The following is a 26,145-nucleotide window of genomic DNA, read 5'->3' as shown; positions in this document are numbered from 1 at the left end:
TTGGAACATAGTGCTGTTAAGAAGTCTATGGACATAACATTGAATATCTGCCGTCTTATGTTAAAAAAAATGAGTAGGTAGGTGATGTAGGTATTATGTGATCAGTTTGGATGGGTTTTCTAAAAATTTAAAATTCTAATGTAAAAGAAGAAGAAGAGAAAGAATTCTTTTTATTGGTTAATTCTAAATACTTGATAATGTTGTTATTATCTAATTCTGAGGTAAAATTAATTACATAATATAAATTATTAACTAATGACAAAATGATTCTGAGGGTGCGCTTTCTATAAAGGCTAAAATATGATCCATATATATGTACCATAAGATTATAGGTGATTGGAAATGAAAAAAGTATTTTCAAGAGATTGGAATCTGGGAACATTAGTGAAAAGATTATTTAATTTAAGAAGAATTAAGAATTGTTTTTATTAAAAATCAAAAAAGCGTCACTGAGAATCAGTGAGGATTTATAGGTTTTTTTAAATGATTAAATAGGTACAGTTTTCCCACAGATTCAGAGGACCGGAGAGAACTGTGGTAACGTCTAGTATGTTTTTTTATTGGTTTTTATAACTAAATAATATAGTTTGTTTTCAAAATGTAAATTTGTATGCTTATACAGCAGGTATATTAATCTTATGTGGTACAATATATTTATAAAATTTACATTTGGGCATTTTTTGTGTATTTATTTATTCCTTTTTTTCCCTAAAGTCTATTATATCCTCGTCATTATACAAATTATCAACCAACTCTTGTAACTCTGTTGCCGTCAAAAATATTTTTTAGAACTTTTATACCTAGAATTCTTTTCTTACAATTAATACTTTATTACAACTACCTCTAAGCTCTTAGACTACCTTCGATCACAAAGAAACATTTTTATCAAATAAAAATAATAAAAACAAATCAAATTCAAAACTAATTATACTTACATTGTCGGGCGCGCTGCGGCATGGAATTATCGTAAATTCAACACCTATTACTTATGACAAATCTCACTGACAAATAAATAAATCATATACCATGTGGTTTGTACCACACATACACACGCACACACACACATACACACACACACACATCAACCCAGTTCCTAAGGAACACGGCAGATGCCCCCATGATCGGCAAGCTTCGGTAGAGATACTCGGGACTGCCGGGAGTGCCGGTAATTGGTGACGCCAGCGGAGGAGTCGGAACAATGTTCTCGAGGGTGGGAGTAGCGAAGAAGGACAGGCTACAGGTGTGCACGGAAAAGTGCATATACAAGCTCATCCTAGGAAAGGGAGAGGATCCTGCGGCAGTGACGTTCCTGTCGATATGTAAGTTGCTGCGGAGAAAATAGAAAAGTGTGGGAGAACGAGTGTTGGACTTGCCGCTCCGGCAGCTCTGGAAACTGAGGTGTCCAGAAAGATTGCGGAGTAGGCTTTCAAAGACAGGAACTTCAAGGTTGTAGTGTTAAGAAAAAGTGGTAAAGAGGCGAGATTGATCAAGCCCAAGGTGAGAAATGGAGCGGTAATTGTAGAGAAGACGAAGGACAAATCGTATGCCGAACTTCTACAGGGGCTCAGGACTGGTCTGTGTGACAGGAGTGATATTATCAAGAGAGTGCGAAAGACAAAAGAGCAAAAGGTAGTCCCCGAGCTGGAGGGTCGTAGTGAGGTGGTAGAAAGGGTCGGAGAAGTTGTCGCCAGGATGCTCTCCTGTGTTGCGAAAGTGACGACCAGGGGTGATACAGCGAGGAGAAAACTTCTCTTGATAGATATGGATGCGGTCACGACAGCCAAAGACGTCGCTGACGGAATTCAGAATGGTGCTGTCAGCCATGCGTCATGCAATGTGCTAGGAATCAGGCCTTCACGGAATGGCTTAAACGCCACTGTGGAGGTCGACGAGAATGTGGCGAATGTGTTGCTGAAAAATAAAAGCTTGAAGGTTGGCTTTGTAGCATGCCTTGTAAGGGAGAAAGTGCCTTTTCTGCAATGCTATAGGTGTCAAGCCTATGGGCATACCAGGAGTAAATGTAAGGAAGAAGAGCGCAAAAGTTGCTGGGGATGTGGCTAAGAAGGGCACATTCTCAAGAAATGCACGGCCAAGATAAAGTGTGGCATGAACTGCAATGTAAAGGGTCATTTGACTGGGTCGAGAGACTGCCCTAAGTTCACCTACCTGGTCGACGAATCCAGACGTTGCTTCGGAAGTGGGACCTAAAGAGGCGCGTATCCTCCTTTCGACATGGCAACGAATTGCGTTACTGAGCTGACAATTCTCCAGACCAATGTGGGCAGGACAATACTATTACACTATCTCGCCCTGGCTTCCACTACTGAGGTGAGATATGATCTGCTCGTGGGACCGAACCCCACGTTGGTCAGGAATCGGGCTGGTTTGTGGATGACGCTGGTGTTGTCGGTGTGCATATCTGTAATCAATTTGCAATAAATTAAGAGTGTATGGGATTGACGCTCGAATGGCTATATATCGGTGAGAATGGAGAGACCAAATCTAGTCTGCTGCTATATTTACCGAATATAGTGGTAGGTGAGTATGAGAATAGGTTAAATGCAATTATGGAAGAGGTGGGGCGACAAGGTAACAAGTGTGTAGTGCTCGGCGACTTCAACGCAACATATGCGGAATGGGGCTCGCCCATCACTGACACTCGAGGTCAAATGTTAATGGAATGGATCGGGGTACTAGATCTAGTGGTCTCAAACACAGGTTTGAAAAGCCAAGAGCCAGCTTTTGTGAGAGGCGATTCCAGATCGTACATTGACGTCACACTTGCTACGCAGGGAACCGGCCGATGTGTCAAGGACTGGGCAATACTGGCGAAGTATACCGGCACGGAGTATCAATTCATCGACTTTTTGATTGGCAAGATGATGGATGTTGTTGGTAGACCCAAACCTTGCCTGTCGAGGTGCCGGAGGTATCAGGTGGATTGGGGTGTATATGATGAGAATATTAGATGGGAAGTACATGGGACTCGACGCCTTACATCTTCGAGCAGGTTATGAAAGCCACGATGCATATGAGTAAAACTGGGACTGAACGTATGGGTTGAATGCCTTACTGGAGATGTGTCGAGTTAGAGCAATTGAGAAAAGAGTGCGTGACCCTTCGCCGGCACTTGAGAAGAGGAGGGAGGCACTGATTCTACTTTATTAATTTTTGTAGGTACGTATATCAAAACCAAGTTTGCTTTCAAAAATCAATTAGGTTATTTTTATTCTAGATTATTTTTTTTATTTTTCATACTTTTATTAAATGTTTACCCAATTTTTAGCATTTTTTCTGTGTGCGATGTCGTTATATTACTAAAATTATTTAAAAAATATTATGGCTATTTGTTCATAAAAGGTATTTTTTGGAGACTTTTAACTTAGTACTTTTTAAAATTTAATTGTCATACCTTCGTTGACATTTTAATAAATTTTTGTCACAGCCATTTGAAGCCACTTTAAATTTAGTAGTGGCTTAGGAATTTTTTGTTAATAAAAAAATCGACATTAAAAATTCTCAATTTACGACTAATAAAAAGTATCGTAGTTTTCCCAAAAATTTAAAGAATCATTTTAAATTATGTCCAAAAGTATCACTTTTATTACGTGACATTAAAAAAAATTGGTTTCGATTACCAATAATTTCAAATTTTATAGTTATTTCCAATGTCATATATATATATATATATATATATATATATATATATATATATATATATATATATATATATTAATATATATATATATATATATATATATATATATTAATATATATATATATATATATATATATATATATATATATATATATATATATATATGTATAAATACATATATATATATACATATATATATATATATATATATACATATATATATATATATATATATATATATATATATATATATATATATATATATATATATATATAATAATATCGTTTTCTGTCCTCTGGGCTATACGAAATGTGTTAAAGAATAAATCTGTTAGAAAAAGCTGATATTGCTTTGTTAAATTAAATGGCCAAATATATGGCCTAGGAGGACCAATTCCTTGGTCCTCCTATGTCCAAACTTCCCGTGATTAAATCGGTACCAATAGAGTGCTGTGACTCGTTTCAGTATCCCTGCTTTATCAGACACTCGGGGTGATACAAATTCAAACTCGGAAAGTCCAACGAATGTCTCCTAAAACTTGACCACTGCAGTGGTTAATAAATATTATTTATTATTTTATTCAAACCTGATTATCTGCCAATAATTCAGTGATATAATAATGAGAAAAGGTACTGTTGTGAAATAGCTGAGTTTTACTTATATGACGCGTATTCTTTTTTCTTGAAATTTAGGAAGCGGCTGGTGCATTACGCAATAGATCTGTTTTCTGCTAACCAAAACGACGACTCCAAAATTCTGCAAATCGTGTTAACGCCATTTGAATGATTTTTTGATAGCAATTTCTCAAAACTCGATTTTTTTGCACTTATACCGGTTTAATTTCACAGCGATGATATATCCGGAATAGAATTAAACAATTTTAACGTTTTAAAACGAAAATATCTTGAAAATATACAATCTAAATGGCAAATAGATAAATCTATCAAAATTTTTACTTTTACGTTGCATTCTGCAGTTGAATGTTATCAGTTAATCAATATGTATCCAAGTGTTATAATTTTTAAAAACTATGTTATCTTAAGATAAGTGTTATTTTATTTTTTGGTTATTTTTCATATATAGATATTAGATGTTAGAGATAGAGATTAGATAATTTATACTTTCCCAAGATGGAACGGTGGGCAGGAAGTGTAGCTTTTGTAACAGGTGCAAGTGCTGGAATAGGAGAAGCCGTCGTACAACAATTAGTTGACAACGGGTTAAAGGTAAGGTTTTATTAAATTATTTTATTAAACCAGTTTAGGTATACTACTTTATTTACACATCTAATGTCTGGCTTATTAAGATATTACTTTATTGTGGATATAAACCTGTCATTATAAATTTCCGCACTAAGGAAATTGCATTTCCATTACATTATATATTTAAAACAAACATTTTCTGACTTTATTTATAGAATATACTTTAGCGATTTGTAGATACAAAATGTGTATATTATAACTTTTACGTAATTCAGTGCTATGTTGTAAACTTTATTAGATTTCTTTTTCAAATAAAAATACCTTTACACTTTTGTTTATTGCCTATTATTGGTAAATGTTCTATCTCATTATGAGAGTCTCACAAGAGTGCCTTCTTGTTTCTATTTGTCTCTATTAAAAGGAAAATTCCTCTCTCGTCTACTAAATACTTTTCTATATATCCAATTTTTAATCCACAGAAACGAGAAGACACCAAAAAGATAGAGCATCATTTAGAAGTAAATAATAAACAAAAGTGTTCTAGCGAAAGATGAAATAGAAACAGAAATTGGTACCCGTAAAAATCATTGATTTGCCGATAAATGCAATAATGCAACAAAAGAAAATAATGATGAATACAGAAATATGCTTACCCGATGAACTAGAACAACTGTAGAGATATATTAGACAAAGAGAAGAGAAGAAAAGAGAATACACAAAACAAAAAGCAAAACTACTTAAATAAGGGATTTAAATACAGAAAACTTTAACACAGAGAAAGAATTTAGAGCATTCTTTAAGAAATTTAACATCAACAGAAAATAATTCAAGACAACCACAAGATAATGCAGAAATCAGAATGGTGACCTATTAACAAAATGGAAAGATATATTGAATAGGTGGATGGAATTTTAACCAGGCCCTTAATATAAAGAAAGAAGAACAAAACCTATAAAACTAAAGAGATGAGGTTAGGGAAACAGACGAGAGGGAAGACGAACCACCAACCACTCTTAAAGTTAAAGATGCAGTCAGAAATGCAATTAAAATCTAGCCAGAAACAATACATCCGGAATTGATAATCTTTCAGCTGAACTATATAAAGTGGCCATGATACCATAATGGCATTAAAGCAGCTTATAAAAGTAATATAAACACAGAAATCACTCCCCACTTAGTGAAATATTGGAATACTTCACTTTACTATACAGAAAAAATGAGATATCTTTGAATTATATAACCACAGAGAAATTACGCTTCTAAATGCAGCGTATAAAATGTTTTCCATAGTATTATGTCATCGTATAGCACCGTATCCAGAACATATAGTAGAAAAATACTAGGCTGGTTTCAGAGGTAGTAAATCGACAATGTATCAGATTGCAACCCTGAAACAAATTTTTTAAAAAACACTGGAATATGGCATTGACACTTATCACATATTTATAGACTACAAAGCACTCTACGACTCTGTGAATAGAAATGAAATGTTTAAAACCATGAAAGAGTTAGGAATACCAAATCAGTTGGTAAATAAAACAAAACTAATTATTAAAAAAATTAAATATAGAGTACGAATTTAGGGGGAACTGCGCCAGGGAAACTCTCTCTCCTGTATACTGTTTAATATGGTTCTGGAAAAGTAATACGTATGGCACAAATCACAACCATTGGTTCAATATATACTAAATCAGTACAAATCTTTGCCTATGCTGATGATAAAATAAGCACGCAACCACAAATACTACGACTACTTGTTATTGATAACGCCGTCATCGAAGTAGTACGAATTTGTATACCTGGGAGCGCCCCTTAATAGAAATACAAGAACAACTCTACAAAACAATATTACGCCCAGTCCTTACATATGGTTGAGACCTGGACTTTAACAAAAAGTAATGTAAACATTTTAGGATGTTTCGAAAGAAAAGTACTAAGGCGAATCTATGGAGCAGTGAATGACACTTAAGTGTGGAGAAGACGATAAAACTTCGAACTTTATAGAATATACCAGGAACCAGATATCGTAAAACATATTAAGATATGACGTCTGAGGTATATAGGGCATATAATGCAGATGGAACAAAATGATCCAGCTAGAAAAACACTCCTTGATAGACTCATTGGTCAGAGAAGAAAAGGAAGACTAAGAGCAAGGTTCCTTGATAATATCGATGAAGACGTGAGAAATATGATAATACGTGCGATGGATAGGGACAACTGGAGAGAAATTCTAGAGGAGGCTAGGACCCACGCAGGGTTATAAAGCCAGAATGATGATATTTTTCTTCTACTTTTTTATTTGGATGTAACCCGTTTTCTTATTTTGTGGTAGTTCTTTTTCAACTGATTCCTGTGGTTTAATATTGTTTTATGTCTTTATAAAATTATTTGATTAGTTGCTTCTAGTATTATTATATCTGTATTCATTTTTGTTTGGCTGCTGCCAATTTATGGTTTGTCCTGCAATTATTGTATTTATATTTTTTAATCATATGCCTCATGTGTTGTTAACCATATTGCTTTTAAACGTAAACACAAATCGTTTTAAATTATTTTTACAATACTTCTAAAATAATTGTGTTTCTCTGTACTTTTTTCATCGTTGTGAAATTGTAGAGAAATACCTTTAATTTCGACTTTTTACAGTAGCTGCCTGTCTTCTTCTTAGTTCTCAATTCAGTTCACAAAAGTGCAGTATGGGTTGTTAATGTTATATTAATGTATGTTTTATAAAAGAAATAAGAGGTTAATTAAAATTTGTTTTCTGGAACCGTTCTTCAGAATTATTTGGAACATGTACTTTAACAAGTGCATAAAGAATAGCTGCGGTTATCATCTCACCTAGGACAGTTACCGTTGTGGAATGGGATTAATATTGAACTATGTATGAGAAATATAATGCAGAATATTACAGAAGTCGTCAGCGATTTGATTACAGACGGTGATTGCCAATTATCTCAAAAACTAACTAGAATCAAATTTTTTGTTATTAACGTTACTTAAACACCATAAAAACTATTACTTAATTCAGTTTAGATTCAGAAACTACTTCGGGGATAGCTTTAGACATACACTCGACCATATTCTTCTTTATTCTTTCCTTCCTTACTCTTTTTGTTAGGTAGAATTTTCATAATAGGTTAAAACTTTGTGACATTGTTATCAAAAAATTTGTTTTTAAAAATACGATAATAACAGTCACTGTTGGTTTTAGGTAGTAGGGTTTGCTCGAAGGAAACAAGTTTTAGACCAACTTGCTAAAGATCTATCCTCCAAAAAAGGAAAATTTTATACATACGAGGGAGACGTTAGCAAAGAAAGTGATATTTTAAAAGCATATCAATGGACCAAAGAAAATGTTGGTCCAGTCAGTATTGTTATTAACAATGCTGGCACGATAAATTATTCAAAAATATTAGAAAGTACAACTGAAAAGTGGAGACAAGCACTTGACGTTAATGTCTTAGGAGTCTGCATTTCAACCCGGGAAGCTATTAAGCATATGAAAGAAAATAATATAGATGGTCATGTTATTAATATTAATAGTGTTTTGGGTCATAAAGTAGGATCAATGAACGGAGATATCTACGGTGCTACGAAGTATGCTGTGACTTCCTTAACTGAAACACTTCGTCTCGAGTTGGCTAAAGAAAATTCTAAAATCAGAGTAACTGTAAGTAAGCATATAAAACATAATTTTCTTTTATTTTCATTCATTGTTGTTATATTTCATTTCACTGTGAATCGGTACAACTAAATATTTATACTCGTTCTATTGGATTTAAGTCAAATTGCTTTAATAAAATGTTGATATTAACCCTTTCTTTACCAGCGACGTAAATATACGGTTTGGTGAAAAGTGCCACTGTTCCCTGTGACGTTAGATACGTTCTCGAGTGAAAGCGTTTTTAATACCATGCCGTTTGTATACGGCATCAATTTTTTTTGCACCTCTGCCAGCCCTATTGCTGCATCTATCCGGCATTGTTACAGTGCCATAAGTCCCAATCCCGTATTGGTACGTTCGAACATGCATTAGGATGAACCATCTGCCGTATTGATACGGCAGCTTCTGATACACGACGTTTCGGTAACTGCCGGGTATGGTCGGGTTTTTGGTGTATTTTTAGCATGCTTATACCGCAAATATCACGTTAGCACGGACTACGCAGTATTCTGCTGTTACTATTGCAGTGTAAATGTATTGTGAAATTTCAAAAAAATGTCTGATTCGAGGAAAAAAAGGCGCTCATGCGATTCAGGTGGTTTGTGTGGACTAACGCAAAAGAATATGATGATATACTGGCATGCTTGGAATCCGATGAAGAGCCTTTTGTAGAAAGTGAAAGCGATTATGTACCAGATAGCGATGATTGAGAAGAGAAGGGGATTGTTAATATTATTTTTGGGAATGATGAAGCTATTTCTGAAATTGAAAGTGCTGATAAGGACGAAGCCGAAGTTGTGGTTGCAAATATATCGAGAAATAAAAGCAAAAGAGCTTTAGTGGATGATTTTAGTATACAGTGGGATAACCATCAATTTGTTCCTGTCGTGTACGAGTTTGATGACAAAAATTAAGGTGCCCATTTAAACAATATTGAGAATCCTGCCAGGGATATAGAATGTTTTTTTCCTTTCTAAATCCAGATACCATTAATTTAATTATACATGAAACAAATCATTTTGCTGCAGCGGAAGTTTGCAAAAATAAAAAGATTGCTTGGTTGCCACTTACAGAAAATGAATTTTTTACATTTATTGCTGTGCTATTGCTCACAGCACGCCATAGAAAAGCCAAACTTACAGAAAATTGGTCAACAAACAATTTGTTATATACACCCATATTTTCTAGTGTAATATCCCGGAATTCTTTTGCAGGTAAAAAACTCATTTGCTAATAATTTTACGTCATTCCAAAATCTGGTAATCGACGAAAGTTTGGTTCTATTCAAAGGACGGCTGCAGTTTAAACAGTTTATATGAACCAAACGCCATCAATCTGGAATAAAATTGTTTCTTCTGTGTGACTGTGAAACTGGTTATGTGTTAGACTTTATCGTTTATGTAAATAAAAACACAGAAATAAATTATTATGACAATATCGGCCTCTCAGGATCTGTGGTTGCCACTTTTATGAAACCCTACTTGGACAAAGGTCACTCGCTCTTTACTGATAACTGGTACACGTCTCCTAGTGTGTCAAGTTACCTATTTGACCATAAAACTACTTATTGTGGAACAGTCAGGGTCAACAGAAAACACATGCCTAATTTAGAAGAAAAACTACAAAAAGGTGCAACTTCCTCAATGTCGACTTGCAATATGTTGCCACTAAAATGGAAGGGTCGAAGAGAGGTCACTGTCACTATGCTTACTACCATGCACCAAGATAAAATGGTAGAAGTGGCTAAAAAAGACAGAAAGACAAACGAATTCATTAAAAAAACCAGCTTGTGTAATAGATTACAATATGAATATGGGAGCATTGGACAGGACTGACATGTTACTAAGTTCCACAGAAAGCGTCAGGAAAACCGTCAAATGGTATAAAAAGCTCTTCCTTCACATATTGGACCTTTTTTTTCTAAATGCACGGGCAATATACTTTACACAACACCCAGAGAAAACACTATTGGCCCAGTTTCACTTGAATCTTATTCGTCAGCTTCTAGAAAGGTATGTGGATCTAATCTTGAAATTATCTTGTTACAATGAGATGTTATTTTTAGATATCATTTACCAAAATATACAACTGTAGTGCCTGTGCGAAATGTTTTTTGTCTTGTAGGTAGACATTTTCCTGATATTGTCCCCAACAACAAAGTTCGTAGATGCACTGTTTGCTGAACAACAAAGACTCAAGCAAAGAAACTAATGACTACTTTCGTATTCATTTCATATTTAGTTTATGGCTAGTTATTAAAAATACTTTCGTTTTATATTTTTTTAAACATTAAAGAGTATTTTCTGAGTTTTTCTTTGCATTTAATGCGCAACCGTATATATACGTCGCTGGTACTGCTCGCACTTCAAAAACCCTGGGAACGGTGGCACTGCGTCGCTGATCAGGTCTGGTAAAGAAAGGGTTAAAAAGGTATAAGGTGTTAAAGTGCAAGTTTAAAATTTTATTTTTTGCTATTACTTTCATGTTTGTAAACATTTGTATAAATGTTTAAAAATTTACAACAAAGTACTTTTAAATATAAGAAATTATAATTTGATGCATACTTTGATGTAGCTGATGGAGGGTGTCGCAAATGCCACATGTGTGGCATACATTTGCACTTAGCTTTTTTGCTCTTCAAGTTACCGGTATATGTGACAAAAACTATCAAAGATACATTACTTAAAAAAAAAAGGTATACTTGTTAATAAATACCTTTAGCTAAAGTTAATAGTTAACGAAATATTTAATAAAATAAATACTTACAGTATGATAATTAATAAGAGGATTTAACAAAATAAGAGAATATTAGGATTTTACATTTTATATTAAATTAAAATCATAATCAAAACATTTTATTTACAAACCAAATTAATAAATAGTTAAATTAAATAACATCATAATTTTTGTCAAAGGAAGTGTTTAATATTTCCACCATTTTCTTTAATTCATTTCAATATATTTCATAAAATTTAATTTAGTGACATTAATATTGTTATTACTAGGTATGTTTTGGGTTTGTTTTGGATTGGTATCGGAAATAGATTGATTTGTGATAATACAACCTCTTTTTTTTAATTCGATGGTTGTAAAATTCTGGTGGATATTTATTTTTTTATAAAGATATCTATAACCTCCTTCAGATTTTCGGAATGATAATGTGGGCCACATAGTTTAATTGTTTTGTCATTAAAACTGAATACAACACTTCATTTATTAATAAGTTATAGGTGCGTTGGTATTAAAATTTAGATAGGTATCTTCCGGACCAAAACCCTTTCGTAAACCAGTTAGTTGTTATCTGTCGGTTATTGTAGTTATACTCTAAACTTAAATCAAGAAGAGTAATTTTGTTGTTTTCTGCTAGTTTATAAGTAAATTAAATGTTATGGAAATTATTGAACATTTGAAGAGTATAATCGATTTCATGATCTACAATGCAGAGTAAGCAGTCGTTGACATATCATTTGTAGAAATGTATGTTGTACTTTAATTTAAAGACAACATTCATCTCTAAAGTTAAGTACAACATACTTTTCTACAAAGGATGTGTCAATGACTGCTTACTTTGCATTCTTGATCATTGAGTCATTTACTACCTCGTGGTATAGGGTAAGTTAGAATTTTTATTGTTTTACAACTGAGTATTTTTTTATAGTTTATGTACAAATTTTACTCATCTGTTCCTATCACATGCCAGATATCTATTTATTTCTACTTAAAACTATTTAATTGTTACAGATTTGTTTCGTCGAGTTTTATATTTACATTCTTTATTATTTCACTTATTTCCATTACTTTTGTTTTATTTTTGTTAAGATATTCTTATGTTCCTTCAGGTCGAATCCCAGATCTCTGGATTCTTTTGTAGTTGTTTCTCACGTTAAGTTATGATCATTTTTTCATCTGCAAATACTTCTGCTGAGATTTTTGTTTTTATTTTAAATGTCCATATTCGAATAGTTTTTTCTTTTGTTTTGAGCAATGCTTTATTATATATATATATATATATATATATATATATATATATATATACAATAGCACCAAAGGCCTTAGAGGCCCATGGCTTAAAAAGTTTGTTCTTTCTTCATTTTCGCTTTTCTTTATGTACTGAGATCTTCTCTGGCTCGATATGTGATTTTTCTCCATTCCTTCTTGTTATTCATTTTTCTTTTCTGGCCTTCTAGTCCAATTTCTTTCATATCTTTTTCTACCTCCTGATTCCATCTATTTTTTGGCCTTCCTTTTCTCTTTTTTAAAGTTATAGTGTAGTTCATTACCCTTTTTGAAGTCCTCGTGTTCGGCATCCTTTCTAGGTGACCTCGCCATCTTAGTCTCTGTGCCTTTATGACTCCTATTATGTTAGGTTGATTATTGCAATGCTTTATTACTCCTCCATAAATATTTTAAATATCGCAGTGCTTAAATCTCCACCTTGTAAATTCGTTTCGAGTCGTGAATGATTTTGATAGTCTCTTCGTATGTATAACACTATATTATTTGTTCGAATAGTATTATTACTTTAGTGAAGCAGTTTTTTAACCTTATACTTTTAAATATTCCTAGATCGGGAATATTTTAAATTAATTCGAATTTAAATTAATTTATTTTTTAAATACTGCTTAACGCGTGTATACAAACATACAAATACAATTATTACAATACACTTGACTTTTGTGTTATTTTAAAATACTGTATCGTTAAATATTAGCTTAATTATCTGCTTATGATTTCCAATTTCTAATAATAATTTTTACAGAGTATAAGTCCGGGAGCAGTAAAAACAGAAACATTAGACACATTGTTAGAACGCCTCAAACTTCCACCAGAAGCAGTAAGCACTCTTGCATCTAGCGACATTGCAGATGCTATAATATATGTGTTATCTGCACCACAAAGCGTGAATGTAAGTCAAACTATTTTTTTTACTTTGCTACTATATTATTGATCTTTTTTTAATTTGGAATTAAGTTGCTTGTATTTAAGATTACTTACAAGATGTTTTCTGTTTATGTCATAAAATATTAACTTGTGACTAATAGAAACAGCTCGTGTATCCAAAAATTTCAAACTAATATGTCAGTAGATACAGTTTACCAATAAAATTACGATGTACTGGTAGACGTTAGACTCAGAAATTGGTAACAATAAACTGTTATACCGTGTTAAAATTCAATTCATATACGGAATGTTCGACGAATTGTTCTCCTTTCGCCATTTATTTATATATTCGACGTCTCAATTCATCAAAGCCGTAGCACAGCTCTGGCTGAAATCTGCAAATTTATATATATTATATATATATATATATATATATATATATATATATATATATATATATATATATATATATATATATATATACGGCATAAAGTGGACTCCGCCCATGTTTAAATGCAGGTTCAAGTGAGCTCAGTGAGTCAAGTGAACACCGATATACGGAGCTCACTTGACCATTCCATAATATTGGTTCTGTTGTGAATACGTGTATCGTCTATATAATAGAAGTCTTAGTATCTACCGGTATGGGTTGATCGTTTGTGTAAATGTTACTACAGTGTAGGTGCCTTTATGCTAACCCAAGCGAGACCGTTCTTCATCTGCTATTCTTACCATTGAGTGATACGAAAAATATTCTGTTGTGTAGACGTACGCAGATAATATAAGTGAGTTATCTAAGGGGATATCATATAATTTTTGGAGAAATATCCTGTAATTTAAGGTGTCGTAAGCGGCAATTAGATTAAAAAATACCACCCCTGACACCCGATATTTTTCGTACCCGTCTTTGCTGTGTTGAGTAAGATTTAGTATTTGTGATGTACATGATCTTCCCTATCAATAGCCACTTTCGTCTTTTAATTCTTTTAGTAGAGTTTTTCTTCTAGTATCGGTGAAATCATATTAACGATCTTGTGCAAAAGTATTTTAAATAGCTGAAAAATAAAGATATTGGCCGATAGTTTTAGTGGTCGTTGGAGTTTTTACCAGGTTTAAGCAAGGTAACAATTTTGGCTTGTCTCTAGACTTTGGGTATCTGCATAAGTTGAATACAGGTGTTCACCATCCGGATAAGCCATTGTAGTGTTTTTGGTCAGATTTCGTAATTAGCTTTGTACTCTGATCCTCAATGTCGGTAGTTGTATTATTTTTCATTACATATGTAGATGGTGGATCCAAGCACAATAACGTTGAAAAGTTCTCTCAGCTGACTAGTTTTGTCCTTTCTTACTTTGAGTTATTCTTTGCTTCTTTTTCGACAGATATAGCATATCTACATCCATAATGTGGTTTTCAGTAATCAGCTTTATACCAAATACCGTAGGTTAGGCCCTATATGTGTTTCCTGCACTAGAAATAAGTCAGATTCGTGTTTAGCGCATATGTCTGATAAGTTTAAGTAAAGTAAAGTTCCTTTTCTCTAGATATACCCTTAACAGTTATAGACATATGTTATTAGAATAGTTGGTCCTAAAAAGAACCAATTCGACAAAATCATATTAAAGGAGTAACTGAAGAATTAGCCGATTAATTAATTATTCATTACCCGGGTTATGCCCTATTGCGGTAGACTTTTTAGTACTTCAATCTTCGTAAATTCTCGTTCTTTGAACCCATAAGTAATGCTTTAATTTTAACTTTATATAACTTATAATCTTATTTAACTTATAATCTTTTACTTTTTATTAAAAATTTAAATTTTACATGCCGTGTATTACTTTTTGACGATATTTCGAATCAGATTTGTATAGTAATAATTTTAGGTATTAAAGAGCCTCTTTGTGAAAAATACATAATATGTTTGTGATATCGGTCGCAAGTCATATATAGATAATAAAAAAATAAACAGATAAAATAAGTGTAAAAACATTCAACTACAGACATCGGCGCCATTGTTCAGGTAATGGGTTTATCAAAGATATCAAAGGTTACATTTTAATTCAAGGTTCTATTTGCGTATTTTCAATATTAAAAAAGTAGGAAAAGACATGTTTATGCTTTTATTTTTTTAAATCTATTCTATTTTCCTTCTAGAGTTCCGCCTTTTTTGAACGACCTGTGTTCTTTTTTCAATTGGGCACTTGTCCAACGTTATGACAAATACTCTGTCCTCTGCTATTCTACATTAATATGACTGATTCATTATTTTCTCTAAACACTCTATCCTCTGCTATTTTACATTAATATGACTGATTCATTATTTTCACTTTCTTGAAGCTCTTTAAATGTTTATCCTGTGTATCTTCTTCTTCAGACATAACTCTGTCTGTTTTTCAATGTCCCTCCAGTAAGTTGCCGTTCCATCGTTTTCGTGGTCTTCCTATTGGGGAACCGTTTCTGGCCGTCTTTACTACTCTATTTGTTGTCATTCGGCTTATATAATCGTTCCATTCTACTCTTCTATTTCTTACCCAGTTCTTGATGTTTTCCACCTTGCATCTACGTCGTATATCATTATTTCTAGCTCTGTCCCATAATGTCTTTTTATCAATTTTTCTAAGTGTTTGCATCTCTGCTGTTTCTAACATCCTTTTTGTCCTCTCTGTGTCAGGTTTTGTTTCTGCCGCGTATATCATTATTGGTCGGATGACTGTTTTATAAATTCTGCCTTTCGTTTCTTTCTCGATATTTTTATTTCTACATATTGTTTCATTTATGCAGCCTGCGGCTCTGTTTGCTCTATTCACTTGATCTTCCACTTCAGTTTCGAGCTTTCCATAGCTAGATAATGTGATGCCTAGATATTTAAACTCCATCACTTGTTCTATTATCTGACCTTCCAGCTCCAATTTACATCTGAGTAAATTTGCTGTTGTAACCATGCATTTGGTCCTTTTTGGGGAAATAAGCACGTTAAATTTTCAGGCTGTTCAATCACAAATTAACCCCTTAATTTGTAATCTCACATTATTCTTAACTTCTTAATCTATTATAGTTTCACCGAGTTCGAAACTTTCCAAGGCGGTTATATTAAATTGGTGCAGCATACGTTGTAAGCCATCTTTATATTGAGAGAGTTGTATTGCGTCGTCTGTATAGCAAAAGTTGTTTTTCTCCCATTTGGTATCCTTTTTTAGTTTTTACTTTTTTATTATTTCATTCATTATCAGGTTGAATAATAAAGGACTCAGGGAATCTCCCTGTCTTATTCCATTGCCAGCTTCAATAGGGTCGGTTAGTTCTTCGACTTTTACTTTTGTTGTGTTGTTTTGGTATATATTTTTCGTTTTGATTATTACTAGAGGTATCTCTCTTGCGTACAATAAGTGGATAATGATAAAGTTAAACTTTGGTTATTATTAAGATTCTCTTAACGTGTTTATTAATTGTCTTGTTTTTGCGGTACGAATATATGTGTATCATGATAGGTTGTAATGCATATTTCATTTAATCTAATTAAAGTACTCTTTGCGTTTGCCAATTATTTTCTCACTTCCTCAGCAATAGGTCTTTTTTTCCTCATCAATAATCTTGACCTCGCTCGATACAGCTATCTTAAGATATTTAGATTTCACTACATGCTCTATCATTTGGTTTTTATCTCAAGTTTGCACATATGACGAAATTTATACTATTTAGAATCTGATGCTTTCATATGTACACTTTTTTTAGATCTTATAGTACATAAAAGAATAATAATTTGTCTGTTCGGTGTTTTCCAAGTCTGTAAAATATAAACAGGCTTACATATTAGATTATACATTTATTAAGAGTGTTCAATATCTAAATTGAAGATTTTATATCTCAAAATATGACTGTACGTGCATTATACAAAATATATTCTACTTTTATACTATCATACTATACTTCAATCTTACTCTTTTCTGAGATACCGGTATAAACATGGATTTTAAATTTCGCAATGATTTTTTATAATTTCTTTTTAATTATTTTCTTGTGACGTTATCTCACTCACTGTTAAGGGATAATGCTGGGAATAAGGTTCAATAGGTTTTTACATTTTGTTTGACGTTTTAATCTTCGAATCGGAGTTAATTTTTCAAAAAACTATAAAATTGGGAGAACAAGTTTCTTTATAGATGTCTTTTTTATTTCTATTCACAAGTTTTAAATTTTTTTAACGCTTAAGCCATTTTTAATTTATTAAGTGTGTTTCTTTGAATGACCATGTTTAGGGTTAGTATGTTTAATTAAATATTTAATTGATATAATTGATATAATTGACATTAATTTGATAGTTTCCACTTTATTAGTACTGATGGTATATGACTAGCATCTGTTGGTACTATATATCAATTTCAACATGTGGAAGTGAGAGCACTCTCCTGTTAATAATTTCAGTGTAAATTATGACGAAACCAGAAATAACCCATAATAATCTCCCCGTGATCTTAGTATTTCCGTTGATTAAATATTATAGGGTATCCAATATTTCAATCAACGGTATGTCAGAGTGATTTTTATTAATTTTTATATATATTTACACAATGGAAAAGAAAGTTCAGTACAGGCAGTTAAACAGCGGATCTGTCAATTTAAAAGTAAGAGCAAGTACCAACTTACTGAAAAGCATACCCATACACAAAAGGGATGATAAAATCTACTGCACAAGCTATATCGGTATAAGCTATGTATTAGCTATATTATATTAATTATTAGGATACAGTATTTTTTCTAATACACCTGGAACGATTGAGTGAATTGGTGAACTATCAAATAGGAGACTATTAGTATGGAATTAGAAAAACTTAATAAATCGTTGATCAATTATTCACTATTAGGCAGTTAATGAGAAATGTTGGGAATACAAAAGAAAATATTAAACTAGTTATTTATAGATTTTAAACAAACACATGATATAATCATAAGAATAAAACTATAAAATACTATGGCAGAACTAGGCTTACCTAAGAAACTAATTAATTTAACAAGGAGTAATCTACAAGTAAAGTAAGACTTCAAGGAAAACTGTTGCCTTATTTTCAAATGTACATTGATTTCAAACAGGAAGATTCCATTCCAAACTCTATGTAAAAAGTAAAATCAGTAAATAAATAATATAAATATATATATATATATATATATATATATATATAAAGGTTAATATATCTTAATATATGAACCTATTATGTATAATATTACAAATTAATACAAAGTACGAAACAACCGATAACTAATTGATTATATAACCAACCAGATAAAGTAAAAAGATAAATAACATCTTGTTATACGCAATACCTTGTAAAAATAATATTGTACATGTTTGAGAACAAACTCCTATTTGAACATCGAAACATCAAATAAAATTTGTAGTAATAAATATTGTGGCATATTTCTTACATTCTGTCCAAAAAATTTTTAAAAAATAAAGTCGGACATATTGAGATGGATTACTGAATACAATAAAACTTGGTGTGAACATTTTGGTTAAAAGAATAAATTTTATTTTTATACCACACATGTAGTTCTATCTCCAAAATTTTTTTGAGTTCTTTTCTAGAAACGTACTAAACAAATTTTGTTTATATTGCAATTTCTTCTTTTTGTAGATTTAATAGTAATATGAGGATATCAGTTTGCTACAGACATAAAATACAATAGACTGACTGTTACAATACAGGTCCATTCCTCTAGTGCGACAGAGAAAACTGGCGAAAAGCAGTCCCTGCTCCTCTTTCTAATTTGCCAGGTTTATCGAACGCGTGACCTAAATGACCAATGAGAAGGTCACGTGGTCGATAAACCCGTCCCATTAGAAAAAGATGCAGGGATTGCTTTTCGTCAGTTTTCTCTGTCGCATTGCGGAAATGCGAATGTATGGCAGCAGTCAGTCTATTTGTATTATATAGTCTATAGTTTGCTACATATGCATTTTCCCTTTTATTTTTTATGTGACAACGTTATCAGCGATGTCTAAATTTCTCCAATCTTTCAAAATTATATGGTTCTATTGTTACATTTATGCTCTATTCTGTATCATTTCTTTTGTCTGGTAATGAACTTTTATTTGGTTTTCTCGTTATTGACTATAATACCGTTTATTTGCTGCTAATAGCAATATTCAATATATTCTGATGTGTGATTTCTCTGGTTGCTGACGAACAGAAGTTTTTATTAACTTTTCGTTATTATAATTATATGTTCAGATTTTTATCTTGTTCTCATCACGGTGCTAGAGAACAAATGTAGTCATAGTTTATTGTATTTTTTCCATAAGAGTTCTAGTTTTTAACTGTGTGATGGCTTCTCTTATTTCTGTTTGTACGATTTACATAATTTATTTAATTATTATTTCTGAAGTTTATACTCAGTTTCTTTTGTTCCGCTTATTTATCTGAGATATGTTATTCATTCTTATTTATGGATGTGCTTAATTTCTATCAATTATCTATCAATATTAGAGGTCCTTTTTTATTTGTTTTAGTCATTGTCCATGATTCGCATCCATACATTAAAATAGGTCTAAAGCTTGTATTATGTTCTTAATTTCTTCAGTGGCAATATTACCAACTGCGATTATTGTTCCAAGATATTTAAAGTCTTCCATACTTTCGAAATTGTAGTTGTTGACTCTTAATATTCAATCTAGATTTACTGAATAGGTCTCTGCTGTTTATTCTTGTATTTTGTTTTCACTTTGTTGATTTTACTTAAAACTTTTTTCCTGCTCTCTTTACTTTGTTAAGTATGTCGTTTACATATTTATAGATGTAGATCTAAGCATCAGCATAACTAGGAGCTGTTTATTATCGCACAGTTTTTTGGCACCCATTTCCATCTGAAGTTTTTTGTTTTCCGTATCATTATTACAACAATTTTGCTGGTTACCGACGTAGGAAATCCGTTGGTATGTACATAATGTTTCGATATTTAACAGTAGAAAATTTGCCTCGTTGTAAAGTTAATATTATTTTATTAGGAAATATGATATTGTCTAATAACAGTAAAGTTATTAGACAATATTAACGTAATGCTGATATCCTGCTACCCCAATCCAGGTAGCAGTCCCGAAACCAATAAAACTGCTACACTCATGGTTCCCATTAGCCAGCCCAGGACTATAGGTACGCCGTATTATCCTACTGATGTTAGTGCTGCCCCTTATAAGTGAATAAAATATGATAGGAAGGTTTTGGTAATTTAATAGGATCTTGTGTGTTAGAATATAATTTCTCCGTGAAAGTAAAGGGATATCAAATCGCTATTCGGATTTAACCGAATTTAACAATATCGTTTCCTGTCCTCTGGGCTAAGCGAAATGTGTAAAAGAATAAATCTTCCAGCAAAAGCTGCTATCACTTTGTTGAATTAAATGGCCAAATATATGGCCTAGGAGGACAAATTCTATAAACTTCAGGTGCTTGAATCGGTATCAATAAAGTGTTATGAATCATTACGACCTATCCCAGCCTCATCAGACACTTGGGCTGATACAAATTCAAACTCGGAAAGTCCAACGAATGTCTTCCAAAACTTCACCACCGCAGTGGTTAGCGTACAGAGGCGCTACCTGCTTTGGTGGCCATGAACGAAAACGATTTAATAATATCGTTTTTTGTGCTCTTGGCTATGGCTAGAAATTATTCATAACACTTTATCGATATCGATTCGAGCACCGGTTGTTGAACGAATTTGTCCTCCTAGGCAATATATTTGGCAATTTAATTTAACAAAGCGATAGCAGCTTTTATCAGAAGATTTAATCTTTTATACATTTCGCATAGCCCAGAGGACAGGAACCGATATTATCATATCGTTTTCGTTCATGGCTGCCAAAGCAGGTGGCGCCTCTGTACGCTAACCACTGTGGTGTTGAAGTTTTAGGAGACATTCGTTGGACTTTCCGAGGTTGAATTTGTATCAGCCAAAGTGCCTGATAAGGCTGGGATAGGCCAAAATGATTGCTAACACTTTATTGATAGCGATTCGAGCACCAGAAATTTATCGAATTTGTCTCCTAGGCCATATATTTCGCCATTTAACTCAACAAAGCGGTAGCAGCTTTTGCTAGAAGATTTAATCTTTTACACATTTCGCATAGCCCAGAGTACAGGAAACGATATAATTATATCTGTCTCCTAAAACTTAACCACCACAGTGGTTAGTCGCGGTAAACGATATGTCCTCACTATTTAGTTGTCACTAATTTTTATATATTTATTTATGATCCTTATAAAATATTAGGTTACATGGGTTGTTTAAAAAAATATTAATAGGTTTTGTATGTGTTTGTTCTCAAGCATCTGAATTTGTTATATATTTACATTTTTCCCAATGAATGCCCGTATATACGTCTAAAATGTAAATTGCTTCCTTAAATGACTTATATGCCAAACTAATATTAATTGTAGTTAAAAAACTTGTATCAGTGTTTTCTTTATGGGGTGCATTGATAAAAATACCTAACCAGAGGTAAATTTAATACAATGTTATTTCTCATTAAACATATTTTTTTTTGTTTTTCTTTTTAGGTGTCCGAACTTACAATACAAGTAACAGGAGAGAAAATTTAGATTGATATAAATGAAAACGTTTAGAATAAATATTTAATTATATTTGACTTTTATTTGTTTTACTTATTTAAACACTGACTCAAATAACCAGAATTAATCCATGTAGTCCAAAGAAGGTACGTTAAAATTTATTGGCAATTTTTATGAATACATTTACTGCCTTGTGTTATTATTAACTTATGCCAAATATTGAAAAATGGGTAGTTATGCACATCAAATTGAAAATAATACAGTTGGAATGAAAAAGTATAAACGAACATGGAATAATAACACAATGAAAACAGCAACTTGAATTTTCAGGAGAAAAGCTTATAAAGTTTATTTATATTAAAATAAAAAAAAATGAAATAAAAACAATTGAGCCTGGAGCCCTAACTGAAGTAAAAATAAATTAAATCTAAAAAAAAATTTATGGGAATGCAACATTTTGTTACTAAATAAGTGTATTAGATAAACGAATTTCAGTATTTACTAATTATCTTAAGTGGAGTAATAACATATACAGTAAAAACTATGTCGAAAAGTAGATTCTGAACATATTTTCTGTTTGTTTTTATAATCACTGTAAAAGCATGTATCAGTAATTAGTATTTAAATGGGAATAAGCCACAATTAAAGGTTAAATTACGTTTATTGACGTTTCAATTTCCACTTTGGAAATCGTTCTCTAATGGAAATGAAATGGAAATGAAATTAAATGAAAGTAAAAAATTGAAACGTCAATAGACGTAATGTAACCTTTAATTGTGGCTTATTCCCATTTAAATAGTAATAACTTTAAAATGCCACAAGAAAATAGCTTCAGAACAATATGTAGCAGTAATTTAAAAAGATTATGTCAACATTTGGACCGATTTGTAGTTGCGATGTTGCTGATTTTTAAAAAAGTCCAAAAATCGAAGGCTAATAAGTGGTAAAATTATATAATTTTACCGTGATTATAGTAGTTTATAAATAAGAAAAAATAATATAAAGCAGCACTGAAAAACTTAACCTAGGAGCTGGCTTTTCCGGTGTGAAAAAGTTATTAAAAATGAAGGAATAAGCACAGATGGATAATATGAAGGATAATTAGACAGATGAGGTCAGCAAATGGAAAAGAAACGTATACTTTAATGACGAACCATTTGAAAAAATTAGAAGGACACCAAAAAACTACCTAACGAAGACAAATAAATAAATTGCCTGATCGATGCAACATAGGAGGTAGATTTCAGAAAGTAGTAAAGAAAGTTCAAAAAAATAATAAAAAAGAAATAAAAAGAAATAAAATAAGTTAAAATTCTTAACTCTTCGGTACACGGGTGATACTTTGATATACGTAAGAACGGGTTGGGTCTGAGAAGCCCAAAAATTAAACTAAGAATTTTTTATGTTTAATTTTGTAACAACAGGTTTAGGTTGCATGTATTAGAACTACCACTAAAGACAACTTACATACATTAAAAGAAAATGAACTTCTATTATAATACTAAAACTAAAAATATAAAAGAAATTAGGTACTACAATATGACCGATGTTTAAAAAACACCTTGTATATAACTTATTCAGTCATTTTATCAATTCATATGCGACAAACAGGTACAGTATGTTCCAAGCAAATAAATTTTTTACAACACTGACACATGTAACAAGTTTTACGATCTGTACAAAAAGCACAACGCCCCCTTTTATTTTGCAATTCCGCAGGTGCTTGTACTGGTCCAACACCACTGAGTTTAGCAGCAAGCTCTCTTATATCTCATGCCAAATAAGGAGATTGAGCTCTTTCTTTTATATTGGCCATTACTAACTGAAGACCTAGTTCTTTAAAAAAATCTACTTCTTTTGCTTGTTTTTAGATCCAGTTTGTTAGTTCTCTGTATCACAAATGCATTTATTGCAGCAACACTTAGCAATCCATAAAATATGACCATGGGCTAACGTTTTGTATTTCTTGCGATAGTATACCTCGAACCTCGAAGTTGATCAACTGTGTCCACACCACCTTTCGTAGAGTTATAGAACATTATTACTTCAGGTTTACTTTCGTCGCCCGTTGTCGGATCGATTTGGTTATCATGGTGTAGGGTTGAAAAAAGAACAACATGTTTTTTTGCTTTTGGTATATAGGACAATATCGTCATATCTTTGGTAAATCCAAACATAGTTGATTTTGGCAGTCTATTGTTCAATACAAATTCGGTTGGGATATGCCTTTTGTTTTTCCATAGGGTGCCTACAATTGTTAGACTATGATTTATCAGTAAGTTTTGTGCGACTTTAATTGATGTAAAGCAATTGTCCATTATGATATTGGTTGGATTTGGAGATTAGTTTGCAAAGCCGCTCAACCACGTCGTAGGCTGCAGAACTGATAGAATATGGACCTGGTGGTTGTGTAAGGGCGTAAATTTCTATTGATAAGTATAGAAAGTGCGATAATCCACCAAAGAATATACCTTCAGACCGTATCGGTCCGGTTTGTTTGGAATGTATATTCTTAAACTACAGCGACCTCTAAAGCCTAAAAGCATCTCATCGATAGTGAGATATCGGCCAATGGTATAATATTTTGAAAAATTTTCAACTACATCCTCGAATACGACTCTAACAGCTGCAAGTTTGTCTACTTGTTTCCGTTCGTCCCTTGTACGAATATCATCGAGGCGTAAGCACTTCATAAGAAATCTCAATCTGCAGAGAGCCATCGTTGCCGGAAATATGTCAATGCCCGTACCATTTTTTCCCAATACTCAAAAATTTAAGTTCTACCTCCACGGTAAACTCCAGCTAAGTAAATCAAGCCAATCAGAGCTTTTAGTTCACGTATATTTGTTAGCCTCGCATCGGAACTGTCTTTATATCTCACGAACACACGCTCGATATATACATTAGTACATTCAACATAGTTTTAAAATTTTGTCATTAAAAAACAGTTTCCACCATTCCTTTTTAGTTGTGTAACTTTTTGCTTCACGAATATCCTTTTTTACTTATTCCATTTCATTCCAACTTTGGTATTGTAATAAAGGTGTTGGTTTGACCCACCTTGTGGAATACATTCTTGTAAGTTTAGTTCGGTGTCTGATAAATCGAATTCAGACTCTGAGTTTTAATTATCATCTTCATTTTCTAATTTTCCAACAATAGATTCATCGGAATCTAAATCTTCATAATTTTCTTTCTCGTCGGTTGTAACTTCCTCGTAGAGACATTGCAAACGTTTTACCTCTTCCTTGTAAGAATACATTGTTTTGCTATGCTCTAAAAACAATGGACTGCAAATTTTGTTTTGTACTTTTATAAAAACTTACATTAAGGAACGGGTTGGGTCTGAGAGAAAGAAAACAGATATAAAACCGACACTATCGCTTCAATACGCATTAGTAACTGAGGGATTATAGCTGGCCATGCCGCCGAAAGCTATCTAGACCGTCAGGACCGTACTTATACTCGCTGACCGAATAGAGATATTAGAAAAACTGAATGAGCCCGACAAACCCAACCCGTTCACCGCAGGGTTAAATAATATAACCTTCTTCTTCTTCAAGTGCCCTGTCCCTTGCGAACGTTGGCTATTAAAATGGCAATTCTGATCTTGTTTGCGGCGCTTCTGAATAGTTCGACCGATGTGAGCCCGAACCACTTCCTCAGATTTTTGGAGTGTCCTCCTGCCTGGCCCTCGCCTACTGTCTATTTTTCCTTGGACAATCAATTGCAGTAGACGGTACTTATCGTGTCTCAATATGTGGCCTAGATATTCAAGCTTTCTTTGTTTAATTGTATTCACTATTTCTTTTTCCTTTCCGATTCTTTGGATTACCTCTATGTTGGTGACATGTTCGGTCCAGGATATACGAAGAATGCGTCGGTACACCCACATTTCGAATGCTTCTAGTTTTCTCGTGAGCGTCTCCGTCAGCGTCCAGGCCTCCACACCATACAGTAAGATCGGAAAAATGTAGCATTTAACTAGACGTAGTTTTAGGGGAAGAGGCAAATCCCTGCTTATGAGGAGCCTTTTCATATTGCTAAATGCTGCTCTAGCTCGTTCCATTCTCGCCTTAATTTCTGTGGCCTGTTCCCATTTTGCATTTACGTTGGTGCCAAGGTACACATAAGATTCTACATGGTCAATTAGTATGTTACTTATCCGT

General features: G+C 32.8%; 1 protein-coding gene across 1 annotated transcript; it reads left to right on the top strand.

Moving 5' to 3' along the window:
• The first annotated feature begins 4,733 nt into the window (after positions 1-4,733).
• LOC140442673 (farnesol dehydrogenase-like) lies at positions 4,734-22,053 on the top strand. Its single transcript, XM_072533668.1, has 4 exons — positions 4,734-4,885; positions 8,079-8,537; positions 13,291-13,437; positions 21,965-22,053. The coding sequence occupies exons 1-4, from the start codon at positions 4,790-4,792 to the stop codon at positions 22,004-22,006; spliced, it is 744 nt and encodes a 247-aa protein (XP_072389769.1). The 5' UTR covers positions 4,734-4,789; the 3' UTR covers positions 22,007-22,053.
• The last annotated feature ends 4,092 nt before the right edge of the window (positions 22,054-26,145 follow it).

Source organism: Diabrotica undecimpunctata, chromosome 6, assembly GCF_040954645.1.
Source record: "Diabrotica undecimpunctata isolate CICGRU chromosome 6, icDiaUnde3, whole genome shotgun sequence".
NCBI lineage: Eukaryota > Metazoa > Arthropoda > Insecta > Coleoptera > Chrysomelidae > Diabrotica > Diabrotica undecimpunctata.
Note: the sequence above shows the minus strand (reverse complement) of the source record. Positions and strands in the feature narration are given on the sequence as shown.